The sequence below is a fragment of the Mus pahari genome, chromosome X, assembly GCF_900095145.1.
Source record: "Mus pahari chromosome X, PAHARI_EIJ_v1.1, whole genome shotgun sequence".
Lineage (NCBI taxonomy): Eukaryota > Metazoa > Chordata > Mammalia > Rodentia > Muridae > Mus > Mus pahari.
Genome location: NC_034613.1, coordinates 5770999 through 5786146, shown reverse-complemented (window position 1 = coordinate 5786146; position 15148 = coordinate 5770999). Strand labels below are relative to the sequence as shown.

At 43.6% G+C, this 15148-nt stretch overlaps 1 protein-coding gene across 1 annotated transcript in view; it reads right to left on the bottom strand.

The window, feature by feature from the left end:
* The window catches only part of Atp6ap2 (ATPase H+ transporting accessory protein 2), a 29038-nt gene extending 14302 nt beyond the window's left edge, over positions 1 to 14736 (bottom strand). The window contains exons 1-3 of the mRNA XM_021188150.2: positions 14591 to 14736; positions 8370 to 8500; positions 6972 to 7103 (exon numbers count right to left, since the gene is read on the bottom strand). Of these exons, the coding sequence (XP_021043809.1) occupies positions 6972 to 7103; positions 8370 to 8500; positions 14591 to 14630 (303 nt within the window). The 5' untranslated portion in view covers positions 14631 to 14736. The remainder of the gene's footprint in view (positions 1 to 6971; positions 7104 to 8369; positions 8501 to 14590) is intronic.
* Positions 14737 to 15148: the final 412 nt, after the last annotated feature.

Below are 15148 nucleotides of genomic sequence, written 5' to 3'. Positions count from 1 at the left end.
CACTCTCCCATCACTCCATCCTTCACTCTCCCATCACTCCATCCTTCACTCTCTCATCACTCCTTCCCCAGGCTCTTCTCTACGCCCTCTATTATTTTTTGGTTGTCTCTTTTCCTTTTGAATTTTGGTTTCTACATGAGAGAAAACATGTAATATTGACTTTCAGATTCTGTGTTTTTTTTTTCACCCAACATTACTGCTTCTTGTTCTATTAATTTTTCCCCTGCAAATGACATGCTTTTTCAATCTTCTTTATGGTTCCACATAACATTTACCAGGATTTTTTGTGGTATTTTCTTCATACAATATCCCACCCAACCTTGTTTTTTTCTTTCAAAAACAAAAACAAAACAAACAAACAACAAAAACAAACTCCACACAAACCAAAAAATCACACCAGCACTTTTGATGGAAACTTAGAAGATTCAAATCTTTTCCAAATACAAGAGTCCCTTTGAAGGCACAGGAGATTCAAGAGCTCCTTAGTGGGCTAAGTCTATCTCCCAGTGCCTAAATGAGAAATAATTTGCAAACATAAAAAGACAGGACACTATTAAACACAAACTAGTTTTGGTGTTTATTTGTGTATTTTTGGAGTGAGGGTTTTTTTTCTTTGTTAAGACAGGGACTCCTATAGCCCAAATTGGTCCTGAAAACTGAACTTCTGGTCCTCCTACCTCTACTTGCAAGTTCTAGGATTATAGGTATGTATAATATATATGTGTGTATATATGTATAATATTATATATATATATATATATATATATATAATTATAGGTATATATTATAGGTATGTATACTTAGCTTTGTGTATTTTATACAGCAATACATTTGGGTTGTAACATCAATTGAACATATATGTCACTGTAATTCTATCTGCTTCCATTGAAAGAGATAGTTTGAGGAAATCTGAGATACTGAATTTCACCAAAAGAGAAGCAAGCCTCATATAATGTTCTAACAATATTTACTGGTAATCTTCAGATATCTAAGTCCCTTAGATAAGATATGATGTATGCCAGGTTCTGGAGGCCAGAAGAGGGTGTTGGGTCTAGATTACAGAATGGTTGTAAGCTGGCTCCCATGTGGTGCTAGGTATCAAAGCCAGGTCCTCTGCAAAAGCAGTCAATGCTCTTAATTGCTGGGTCATTTCTCTATCCCCTGGAATTTATTAAAGTGCAACATATACAATACAGTACATAAACCCTGTTGTAAGGAGATTTAACCACATTTACAAGTGGGTGCACTCTCCTAACCCAACTAGATTAAGACAAGAACACCAGCAGTGCCCACAAGGCCAACCGTCCAGCTCTACCCTCAGGGGTGACCAAAATTTGCACTTCTATGCTATGCTGGGTTTGTTTTGCGCTACATTATTTTAAAAAAATAGATTACAAAATTTTTTTCTCTCAAAAACTATTGTAGTTCTTATATTACAGTATTAAAATAACAAGAGGCTAGAAATAAAGCACTGTGTGCTCTTTCAAACAGAGGACTCAGGTTTGGTTCCTAGAACCCACATGATGGCTTAAGACCATCTATAACTCAAGTTCCAGAGGATCTGATGCCTTCCTTTGACCTCCACAGCACCAGGCAAGCACATGATACACAGACATACTTGCAGACAATATGCTCAAACACAAGGGTGGTTTGTTTGTTGGTTTGGTTTGGTTTTTGGAGACAGGGTTTCTCTGTATAACAACTGTGGCTGTCCTGAAACTCATTCTATAGACTAGGCTGCCCTTGAACTCACAGAGATCTGCTGGCCTCTGCCTCTTGAGTGCTGGCATTAAAGGTGTGTACTACCATTGCCTGGCTACAAAACAATTTTTAAAGTAGTAGTATTGTTTTTTTTTTCCATATAAGCAGTAGTTCAAACTGGCATCAAACTTAGCATGTAGCTCCATTACAGACTCAAACTTATGAACCCTGGGCCTCCACTTCACAAGTGTCTGAATTATACTGTACCCAGTATGGTTTTGTTTTACTGGCAATTTCTTGGTGATTTTTCATCCAGTACTTCCATTACCACACAAAGGCTACTGTCAAAAAGCAGCAAACGAATGCCAATGTGGTATAGGCAGAAATGAAGGTAAGTAGAGAAACCTTACTGACAAAATACTGGTACCCAAATGAAGCTGATCAATTTCAGGATTTTATGACTGCAACAGACACGATGCTCTCTTCTTACTCAAGATGTATATTAACTCGTTCCAAACTTCCAAAATGAGGTCACCAGAACGAGAGGGGGAAGAACATCCAAGCGGACAAAAGCCTGTTGTCAGCAGCCTCTCTAGTGCCTGCCTTCTGTGGACACCGCCTCAGGCTTGGGTGGGAACACCTACGACACTAACTTGCCTGCCTGCCTCATTCACCTGGCTAAGGAAAGTTGGAGGCTGAAGAGTATAGCCCTAGTAATCAACCTGGAGAAGCTAATGAGTGAGTTAAATATCAGATTTGGGAGGAAAAGAAATAATTATACAGTCTATATAGCAATTCTATAGGCTCCTAAGCTCAAGCGGTAAGAAAGGCCTGGGTGACTGGAACATAGTAACCTTTCCCACGCTGTTCTAGAGAGCTTTGCATGTTTGTTTAAGAATTTCTTCATCGGGATGACTTGAAACTACAACAGGACAATAGGAAGCCTTGCCAAATAGAATTCAAAGATTATTTCTGCCTTTAGACTGTATGTGTATTGTTCCCTGGACCTTCTCTTTCCCCATTTTCTTCCAAGATAATCAGAAGTAGCCAATCAAAGTCAGTCAATAAAGTGAGCTCTGGTCATAGTTCTTCTCATGCAAAGTGAGGCTATTCTACTTCAAAATGTTTAGTTTGGACAGGGCTCAGTTGGTAGAGTGCTTGTTATACATGAAGCCCTGGGTTCAGTTCCTAGCACCTCATAGACTGGTGGTGCATGCCTTGGTAACACAGAATTCAAGGCCAACCTGGGCTACATATGACCCTGTCTCAAGGGCTAGAGAGATGGCTCAGCAGTTAAGAGTATTGACTGCTCTTCCAGAGGTCCTGAGTTCAATTCCCAGCAACCACATGGTGGTCCACAATTATCTGTAATGAGATCTGATGCCATCTTCTAGTGTGTCTAAAGTGTACTTACATATAATAAACAAATACATCTTTAAAAAAAAAGACCCTGTCTCAAAAATCAAATTTGGGGTTCTATGCTAATAAATTTTAAATGGTGCTCTAGGTTTTATATATTTGTACATAAATGCAATAGATATGCATTAATGAAATACATGGTGATTTTCATAGTAATCACATAATTACAGAAATTGTCCTGGTGAATCTGCCTTTTTATCACCATCTTTCTAAATAAAACATTTTGACAATATGTCTTGATATGTAGGCACATTACCACAAATGAAGAGTTCGCTTTCCCATATCACCGACCACAGCCTGCCCTCTGCCCCCTCCACTCACCTCCAAGAATTACCTGAGAATTTTGAGGAGTTTGCAGTTAACCAGTGACCATTCACTCTTAGGACCATGTGAGCCATTTCTGCTGCCTAGCTTTATACTATACAATCGTACTTTATTTCTTTTCTTGCTCTTCTGATTTATGAGAGAAATGATGAGATTTCTGTTTTGTGTGGCGAAAATATTTAAAATCTAACAGACAATTTTAAAATGTACAATATATTTATGCTGGTTAATGTTCTATCGATTTGATACAAACTATTGTCCTCTGGGAAGAGGGAACTCCAATTGAGGAAAAAAATGCCACCATCAGATCGGCCTAATGGCATGTCTGTGTGGCAATGATTAATGATTCTTGTGAGAGGGCCGGGGCCTAGTCCACTGCAGTAGCACCCTGGACAGGTGAGCTTGGGCTGTATAACAGCCAAGCTGAACAGCCATGGAGAGGCAACCTGTGAACAGTGCTCCTCCACAGTCTCTGCTTCAGTTCCTGCCTTGAGGTTTCTTCCCTGAGTTCCTGCCTTCATCTCACTTCATGATGGATTGTGAACTACAAGCTAGCACAAACTTGTTCCTCTCCAAGTTGCTTTTGGTCATGGTGTTCATCACAGCGACAGGAAAGAAACCAAGGCAGTAGTTTATTTATTGTAATCACCATAGTTCTGTGCATTACATCACTAAAGCACGCTCCAGTAGCATGCTACTTCTAGGGACATAGCTAAAGGTTTATTATTTTATTAAAATTTTATGCAGCTGTGTGTGTGCCTGACAAAGCCAGAAGAGGGTATAGGATCATCTGGAACTGGAGTGAGAGGCTGTGGTGAGCGGCTTGCTATGAGGAGAACTGAGGCCAGCTGTCTGCAGGAGCAGCAAACGCTCTCAAGCCACAGGCATCTCTCTGGCCCACTGGGTGCATATGTAAGTGTAAGAGAAATCAGCATGCTGAAGAAATCGACCATGCCCCCATGTTCACTGCAGCACTAGTCACAATAGCAAACGAAGTGTCTTTCAAAAAGAATGGATAAAGAAAATGTCCTAGGGCTGGGGGATAGGTCAAGGGCACAGTACTTGCCTGGTGTACAAGCCATCCTAGGTTCTACCCCAGTACCAGAAAAAAACAAGAAAGTGTAGCATATATACATAATAGAAATACCATTTAGCCTTCCAAGGGCCACAGGGCAGGATGGGGGTGGGAGGGTGGAGACATCTTTTCGACAACATGGGTGAGAATATTATGCTAACTGGAATAATCCTGGTGCTGAACAAATAGCACGATCTCACTGATGTGCAGGACCTAAGGAAGTCGATTTCATCAAAGTCAGGAGTATGATGAGGTGTTGTCAGGGCTGGGAAGTGGACGGGGAAAAGGTATGACCCAAATCCACGGGTTTTGGATGTCTTTGGGACAGGGTCTTACGCCACCCACGCTGCCTCAAACTCACTACATAGCCCGGGCAAGCCTCAAATTTGCAGTGCTCCTCCTGCCTTTGTTCCCCAAGGGCTAGGATTACACACACACTGATTCTTTATTATGTTCAGCTTTGCCTTGTGGTCTAGGTCATGGCCGTGTGTGTGTGTGTGTGTGTGTGTGTGTGTGTGTGTGTGTGTGTGTATGTGTGCCTGGGAACTGGACCTAGGGCTTCCTACAAGCTAGGTAAGCACTCTGGCAGCACTGAGCTAAGCACTCCAGCACTGAGCTAAGCACTCCAGCACTGAGCTAAGCACTCTAGCACTTAGCTATAAAGAGATCTCCAGCCCACATGGTGTGCTTCTATAAGCATGCCACATGTACTTGTAAATAGGATCACAGCAGAGTGAGTCTGCAAAAGAAGTTTCCCAAAGTGAGCAGCAACACACATCAGTCTTACAACATAATGCAATTAGAAATTAAAACAGCAATTATTGAAAAAGAGCTCATACATTTGGCAATAAAACATATTTGTAAGTAACAAATGAATTAAGGAATCACAATCAACATTTCAATTAAAATATAAACAAAATACCACCCATTAAAAATGTCTTGTAATTTTTTCCTTTAAGTTCTAGTTTTGATGCATGTTTTTTTAAATATTTACTTCTTATTATAATTAAGTACACTATAGCTGTCTTCAGACACACCAGAAGAAGGTGTCAGATCTCATTATGAGTGGTTGTGAGCCACCATGTGGTTGCTGGGAATTGAACTCAGGACCTTCGGTAGAGCAGTCAGTGTTCTTACCCGCTGAGCCATCTTGCCAGCCCTTGATACATGTTTTGATGTTGGCGTTTTTTGTAGTGCTTGGGATGGGATCTAGGACCTTGCCTATACTAGGCTATACATTGCACTACATCTTCAATCTTAATGCATTTACAAGTTTCTTTGGGATTGACCTGTTAACTATAGGTCCAGGGGAATGAACATCTTACTGCACCTGCTTTCTGATTCAAGTTGCAAATTTACCTCACCTTCATTTTTGTTTTCTTTCTTTTTTTTAAGACAGGGTTTTCCTGTGTAACAGAGCCCTGGCTTTCCTGGAACTCACTCTGTAGACCAGGCTGGCCTCAAACTCAAGAAATCTGCCTGCCTCTGTCTCCCAAGTGCTGGGATTAAAGGTGTGTGCGTCCATGCTCAGCTCATCTTCAATTTTCAATCAAAGGATCCCTGGTTGTGGAAATGCCTCCCAGAATGGAGATTATGTGAATTTGGAAGGGGCCTCTCTATAACTGTAATCCTGATGTCTCCAGGTGATTGTCGGGGCCTCAAGACCCAGAATGGCAGGCCAGCCCTTCTGAGGCAGCTGGAGTTTTACTAGACTTCTTCCTAAGAACAAATGGAAGCATTTTATTGTCCCTAGCGTCCTACAGAAAAGAAAAGTTCAGTGTCAACTCCTGCTCATGGCACCTGCCTCTTTGGCATCCTGTTGGAAGAAGTGTGCCACTGAAGTGGCCTTGCAGAGCATAGATTTGTGCCCTTCTGAGTTTGCCCCCTCTGCTTTTGCTTTGAAGATGTAAGCCCTCAGCTTCCTTCTCAGTCACCATCCCTCCACCCCACCATGACTATTATCCCTCTGGAACTGTAAGCACCAAAGTCCTTCTATGTGTTGCCTTGGTCACAGTAGACTATAACAGCAATAGAAAAGGAACGGAGGCAGTAAGTATCCCTTACCTTACAACTCTCCTCCACAGAGCATGACCACGTTCTAGTAAACTTACAACCACCATGTAACTGTTTTGTCAAAAGGAACTACTTTCAAAAGAATTTCAAGGGAAATTGTGTTTTAGAGAGGTTTCTCTCAAAAAAGAGGTGTGTTTAGACTATAATTCACTTTTTAAATGAGAAAACAAGCAAGCTAATAAAGATAGTTCAAAGAAAGATACAGAGATTGAAATTACATATGCACACACAAACACATGCAAATTCAATGGAGACACTGCAATAAGGTTGCATAGGTAATACTGAGATAATATTTAACAGAATAATACTAATCATTTGCATTCATATCAATTGACAGACAAAGTTTCCAGTGCACCAAGTTTATGTAAGAAATACTCACATTCTCCAAAGGGTAGGTGATGACGCTGCCTGTGGGAAGAGCCAGTTTATCCACCCCCTTCACCATCACCATAATGGTAGCCCGTGGCCGGTGGAATAGGTTACCCACGGCAAGCCCGGGCCAAGACAGGTCCTGCAGATTGAAATGCATAAAACAGTTCTTAATTCTCAAATATGGAAACTACCTCCTCAGGTACACTTACTAACCACAGTGAAGGGGTCCCGGGATGCCACTGGCTGGGGATGCTCAACGGCAGCATGGGCATCTTACTGAAGCAACAGCCACAATCTCCTAAGGAGGGTCATGGATGCCTGCCTTCTTTATGTTCTTAAAACTGTACTTATCGGAAAGTTTACTCACAATTTTGTGTAAAAAGGCCGCAAGTAAATAAAGCCCGCGTGCTCTAAACTCTTCCAGCTGGTGAGCTGTTATTTTCTTCCCCTGAATCGCTTCCCTTTATGCACAGCATTGCTTTTACCTTGCAGAGACAGCAAGAACGGTCAACATGTTCTCTCCCCACTAAGCACTTTATACATAAAATGCCTTTAACAGTGATTCATGTTGCCTTACTAATAATTATTTCTGAAGCTTAGTGGGACAGGCATTTATAGTCAAATTTAAGCTTGAAGAGAACTAGGCACAAATCTTATCCTTCAGTGAAAACAACCGAGCCTGCTCACTCAGGCTGTCCAAAGAAACCGGAGCTTGTGGGCTGGACCCTTAGCCCAACTGCCGAGGAGTGCCCAAGCAGAAATGTCGATTTGAGATTGCTTGGAGCCTAGAAGTAACTGATGACATCAGCAGCCAACTTATAAAGCGGCAAGAGGTTGTAAAAGCAAGACAGAGCAAGTGGCATCCCATCCTCCTAAGGTTTGAATTTCAGGCCTCTTGGACTAAATGGGTCCAGGCCCCTCTCCTACAGTTCTATCAGTAGCTAGGGACTATCACGGGTCACAGCCTTATTTTAGGAAAACACAGCCACTGGTTACATTATCTAACTTCAGATGAGATGTGTAGGCATTTTAGCATTTGTAGCAAATTAACTGCACTGCAAAAAAAAAAAAAAAAAAAAAGACAACCTATTAATAGCAGCACACCTGTAATATGTAAATTACATGTCAATTCAAAATAAAAATATACTTAAATTACTAGATAGATGCATCTATAAACATGAAGATTGTCATGATGATGGAGAGAGGTTTATTGATAATGATCTATGAAGACTTGGTTTCAGAAGAATGTACTTAAGATCACCCCAAATACTGATGAGCCTTTAACGTTTTGTAATCTGTAGCAAATGTACCTGTGTTTGTCTGTTGCTCTTTTTGACTATAGGAAGAAATCGATTAAAAAATGTTTTAAAAGCAGTTACAACTACTTATTTTTAAGTACACATACTTCCTTTACAGAGAAGCCCATGGACAGTGCAGCTACGTCTGGGATTCGATCTCCTGGTATAGGCCAATTTCCATTTCGGAAAACAACAGACCCTGGCGATCTTAATATGCTAAATTCATTCCCTAAAGCACCTAAGGAGAAAACAGATTGGTAAATGAGCATCATTATATATATTTTGCATCTACCTTGAAGTTTATTAAACATAATACATTTCCCCATTCTTCATTGGCTGAACATGCTAAATTATATTTGGACAAAATACTGAATCATAAATATAGAGAAATCTCTGGTGGGATTCTATGGATGGCATGCAAATCTTCATAGTATAGGCGCATGTGCTACTGTACATTTTAAACAGCCTAATTCCAGATTGGAGCTATGTTCCAAGACTCATTAACAATTTACCCCCCAAAGCATCAGCTAAAAAGTATATATATTGTGCTGTAACAGGGGACATGTCTAACTCTGCCAGGGAATATTCTTTTTAAAAATTGAAATTAGCACCAGGCGTGGTGGTGCACGCCTTTAATCCCAGCACTCAGGAGGCAGAGGCAGGCGGATTTCTGAGTTTGAGGCCAGCCTGGTCTACAGAGTGAGTTCCAGGACAGCCAGGGCTACACAGAGAAACCCTGTCTTGAAAAATGGAAATAAATAAATTAATTAATGAATTAATAATAAAAAGCAAAAAGGGTTGTTTTCTTTCTGGTACTAAAAAAGAAGAAAACCTGAAATCTTTGCATTATTCTGTTTCCAGACCTGTTCTATAACATGCAAATTTATGATGTTCTTATTTTACTACTAGGCTGGTGGGCCAGTGCATCCTTACAGGTTAATATACATCTCCGAATACAGGGTGTTTCCTTGTGCCTCCACATAGGTAACTTAGTGAAACGAGGACTGTCAAGGATGTGTGTGTCTATGTGTGCACAGGTGTTACCAGGTGGGATATAAAACACTTATCTTCAGAAATCAAAGTTCATGAATAGTGTTTTCAGTTGATACATCAGGATGGTGAGAAAACGTACCCTGTAATCACCGATCAAAGTGTACGTCCTCTACTGCTAAAAAGTGAAGGCCGAGAAGCAAAGGGACTGACTTAAAGACCTTCCCTAAGGATGGAGTATCTGATCACCCATGTTCAAGTGCTTCGTGGTGCTGGGAATGGTCTCCATGGCTTGAAGCATGCTACAGCAAGCACCCCACCCTGAGCCACACCCCCAGAACGACAAGTAGCTAATAGAAACTTTTAGGTTCCTGTGGGAAAAAAATTAGTTCCAAGTCTAAAACCAATCTTGGCCAGGCCTTCTATGGGAAAATGAGGCTTTGGTAAGGTATTAGTGTTATTCCCTCGACCTCAAGAAAGAAATGCTTAAGCCTATGCTATGCGAATGACACAGAAGGCAACAACAGTCAATGTTTTAGTTGGGCAGTATTGACAGTAAATAAAAGGCCTCAGGCTGGTACAAATGCAGGACCAGTTATGAATTTCAAGTCAGCCCAGGGCCAGAGCAACAATTTCTAAACTTTTAGCTGAAGGCAAATTTAAAAAAAAAAATTACCAGAATGGAATGGTCACCTGTAGGCAACAGAAAGCTGGGTTTATTACCCAGCAGAACTGCACAGAGCCTCCAGGGCAAAACTCAAAATGGATCACCTCAGGCATCGTGACAGTCTTACTTTGTGAAGGCTGGGGAAAGCAGGCTAGGAGCCTGGAACACACCCATTTCAGGCACCTCTCTGGCCATGCAGATAGCTTTGGTTCTGAGATGTGGCCCCACCCCGTCAGCTCCCATGGCATGCTGTACCTGCCTAACCTTTAGGGTTACCTTCGACCACTGCTGCCCAACGCTCCTTTAGCAGCCCACTGCTCAGAAACCTTTTGGCAGTGTCATAAGACAGGCGGCATTGTCCAAGCTTCTGCATGTTACAGGCATCACGCCAGCTGTCCCTTACTCAGTGATGGGGGAGTGCCACCTCAATTTACAAACACTGTCTGCCAGAGGTCAGCGCCACTGCCCCAGCACGCTAGTTCTTAGAAAACCTTTTCCTTGTCCCGAACTGAAATGGGCTTCGTAACCTCCAGTTTCCTAGGCTTCCACCCCTCCAGTCGGTCTCCAGATAACCTGTCTCCAGCTTCACAGAGAAAGCCTACAGACTCTAGGCCAACCACTTGCTCTCCTCATCTACAGTCCCTAGCTGCTTCAACTTGCTCTAGTCACAGGAATTCCTTGTCTAACACAATCTTCTGTTTGGCTTTCTCACAGACTTTCATTCATCTGTCTAAGGAATTATTCACTTACCATTTATTGATCCAGTTTTGAGATAGACGACATAGCGAGAGATAAGTGACTATGTAGAGGGAGGCAGGGATTTCAGTGTGTCTTGTTCATACATTCCCAGAGCCGAGAATAGTACCTGACACACAACTGCCCGGCAGATGTTTGCCGGGTTGATGAGTGAGTGAAGTCACACCCGGAACTACCAATTTCCCCTTCTCCTCAGCACAAAACCAAGTCCTGTGTGCTGCCTAAACTTAGAACCACGAAGACAAGTGTCTTGCCAAAGCAAAAGCTATCTGTAAAATTGCTTCCCTTCAGGGGAAGAACTCTGGAACTGTAGAGCCCAGTCTTCACTTTTCCACTTCATCTCGTGCTGCCTGCTTTGGCCCCGTCTCTGCCTACACCCTGAAACAGCACACCAGACCCGAGACACAGTTCTCCTTCCTCAATTGCCTCACTTCCCCACACGCGTGACACTGAGTCCCTCTTTGGAATCCCACTTTGGCCTTCATGAAGACAAGGCCCCTGGTTTTCTTTCTAATTCCTCTGACTGCTGCTCTACCCTTTAAAGCTATGGTGCTGGGTTTCAGATAGCAGTTCTCTCTGCCTGTCTTTATAATACAAACGTGTATGTCCAATCACTGATTACAAATCTGTACTGTATTATAAAGCACCCATAAAACATTTTAACCTCTACAGTGTTCTTCCCAATGGAATCATGGTATAAACCCAAGTTTAAAACATCTGACCATTCCTATTTAAAATAAAGGGCTTAAAAGCACCCCACATTTAGGAAATTCTAGTATATCCTCCCAGCACCCAACTAAATCATGAAGCAAACTCTATTTGGAAGCTCGGAAGACTCAATTCTACATCATGCTCCCTGACCGAGCCTACCTACCCCCAAGGGAGTAACCACCCAACACACTCCCAGGTTTTTAGTCCCGTCTAGTTCTCCCCTAGTCGTAGGCCTACACACTCAGCACTGACATTTCTTTGTAAGTCCCACTGCCCCCTCAAACTCAACAGTTGGTTTGAATCTGGACTCACTAGCTTTCCAGAGACTTCTACAGTCTCCCTTCCATTTTGCTGCTTGAATACTTCCTCTTTAAGTCCTTCTGCTACTCCACAACCAATCACCCACTGGTTTCAGCTGCTCTTTTTCTTATTATTTCCTGACACCCTTCAACCCCACACCACTACCATGGCCATCCCTCACCAGGTTTGCTGCAGCTGGCTGCCTATGACCCTGTCATATTACCCTCAGCTCCAGTTTTCTCTTCATATTTCCAAAATACAAATATGTTTATTTACCCCTCGGCTGAAATGCCTGTGCTCAGTGCCTAGAGAATTTCGGGAAAACCAAAACGTCCCCTGGCCAGCTCACCAAGCTGGCTTCTGAGACTTCAACAAGCTCTTCCACTCTCATTACCCTGTGCTCACATGCACATACTGTTCCGCTTGAATTCTTTCCCCCACCTCAGCCTTTCCTATAATCTTCTTGGGAGACACCTCCCCTGGGGGGCATTCCTTGAGCCTCTCCAGTCTGTTTTTGAGAGGGAGTTCGTGTCCCTTCCTCGGAGACTCCACTGTCTTGTGCAGTGAGCTTCTATGAATGATGGAACAGAATCAATCAACTTAAAAAAGGGACATCAGAGACCAAAATCAACTCCTTCCTTTACACGCATCTGCACTGACACCATGTGTTAGCTCTTGGTCCTTTTTCTCCAGGCTAAATATCCGAACTTTTTCAGATATGCCTCAGAACTTGGTATTTATAGCCCAGGTAGTTCTTTCTAGTTCCCTAACACTGTTTCAAAGCAAACAGTGAAATCTGAGCTCTTAAAGATGTTTCCCACTAAGTCACGCTTAGTCATTGTGGAAAATAACACTGTACCCTCGCCTGAAAGGAAGCAGAAGCTCAGACTGTTATATGGACTAAACCATGTTAGCAAGAACAGCATGTCCACACCATGTAGCGAAATAATTATTTTACCTTAGACAAAAACCAAACCAAACCCCCAAATCTCCCTGACTCAAAATGTCAGAGCTGAACACAGTGGCACTCAGAAGGCAGAGACAGGCAGATCTCTCTGAGGTCAGGGCCATATAGGTCTTCATAAGATGTCAAGCAGGATACAGATGTCCAGCTAAACTACAGTGTCAATGGAAAGGTTTTGTTTTTAACTTTTAAACTGAATTAAAACAAAAGAATTCTCCCAAAGTGTGTGTGTGTGTGTGTGTGTGTGTGTATACGGACACCTGGATGTATGTGCAAGCATGTGGAATCTAAGGTCAACCTCCAGTGTCTTTCCTCAGGAACTGTCCACCCTGTCTCTCATTGGGATGTGAAACTTACCCATTAGGCTTCAGTGGCCAGCAAAGAACTTGTAGGGATCCACCCATCTCCACCTCCCCAGCCCTGAGATTATAAGCACACACTGCTATACCCAGTTATTTATACGGGTGCTGGGGTTCAAACTCATGTCCTCAAGCTTTTGTGGCAAGCACTTACCAAGTACCTTGAAAAATCCCCCCAAAGTATCTTGATTACATCAGAATGGCCTTTCCAGAGCCAACAACAACAATGAAAGAGACCCTAACACTTTGGAGGCCTGAAAATATATGTTAACTATTAACACAGAGGGCTGGGCACCTCCAGGGCGGAAAAGGAGCTTTGGTGTTCAAAACCATCACTATGTCTTTTTCACTTCAACTGCCATTCCAAAAGTAGGAGCAGAATCTCACACAGCACAGGCAAGAGGTATCTTTTTGACACAAAACATCCATTCCTCCTCAAGTTGTTCTCCAGTTGACTTCCCCACCCCCCCAGACAGGGTTTCTCTGTGTAGCCCTGGCTGTCCTGGAACTCACTCTGTAGATCAGGCTGGCCTCGAACTCAGAGATCCACCTGCTTCTGCCTCCCAAGTGCTGGGATTGAAGGCGTGTGCCACCACTGCCTGGCTTCACTTGACTTCTTGTATCCTATTGTCTGCAAGCCCAGTGTCTGTCCCACTACTCCCATGTTGCCACACAGTGCTCCCTGTGCCACACACATAAAGTGGAAAGGCATCCCCTACTTGGAAGTCATCTCATCTGTCTGTCTTCAAATCCAGCCTTGCTCCATATTCCCCTTGTCATGCCCAGTCTTGCTACATATTTCCCTTGTCATATCCAGCTTGATTCAGACTCTGCAAAATGAGAATACTGTCTTCTAAGGATTACTGTAAAACGAAATGCATTACATGATACTCAAGCCACAGGCCAAAATATTAGCTCATTTCCATTCTTCTGATTCCATGTTAGAGAACCTAGGTTCCACTAAGGAAGCTACCATTTATTTGACATGTGACCCTAAAGGCATGACGCATTCCCTGCTCTCCAAATCCTTCAAATTGGGAACTGAAGTCAATACTAAGAAATTGTCTGCGATCATCTTAAGAAATAATCATTATTTTAAAAACGAAGACTCAACTTCGCATCCTGATATGTATATATACGAGGGAGGTAAGGTTTCATCTGTTGTCAGTAACAACCATTAGAAATGAAGGTGGAAAAAAGACAGCAGCAGGCGGCAGCTAAATTGTTAGCTAACCTTCCCTTGGTAGTGGGTTGTGGTTCAAGGGTGTATTAAGAAATGCAAACCCATCCTCCAAAGGGCCTCGAACAGGGAAGGAGTGATCAGGCAAATGGGAGGACAGGGTCCCAAGCGTCTACGCGCCTTTCCCCCCCGAAAGGCTGATGCCAGCTCCGGAATCCTCCAGGTGGCCCTGCCTAGCTCCAGAGACCACAAGGCCGCTCCGCCCGAGCCAGATCAAGGTCCAGAACCCCGAAGAGGGCCGCCAAGCCCAGATCGCCCCCACTGCGGCCCCCCGCCAGCAGCTGCTCCCGACCAGGGTCCCCGCGCCCCCTAGCCTCCCGCAGTGCTTCCCAGCTACTCACCTGCCACCAGAAAGTACAGAAGAACAACGAGCACAGCCATGGTACCACAGCTGCTTAAGCGGAGATGAGCCACACGAAAAGGGACGCCGGGACTCCGAGCGAGCACTGCAGCTCGACCGAGTGACGCGCTCCCGAAGGTTCCGATCCCTAAGCCCCTCCCCTTTAGCCGCTCCAAGACAAGGTCTCAGCCAATCGCCAACTACGCCGCTACACGAGAGAGACGTAGCCTGGGCGACGTCAGCAATTGGGGCGGAGACTAACGTGATGAGTGGAATGCTCTGCCAATCGGAGTCAAGAGTTTTAAGAACAGGGCGGTTCTGTCCCGCCGGCCCACAATGACCGGTCACGAGATGAAGGGTAGGGCCGGCGGTTAGAGCAGGTGGCCCCACCGGTTGCAGGTTCTCGAAAGCCCACAGTGAGGCTTACCCCCGGGTGTGGACCCTTTGTCCAACCTCCGGTGACGATTTTCAACCCGGGCTTCAGTCTTTCCCGATCTTGCACCTCCCGCCCGCTGCGACTGACAGATGTGGAAAGCGCTGAGCTAGCTCAGGTTTTGCT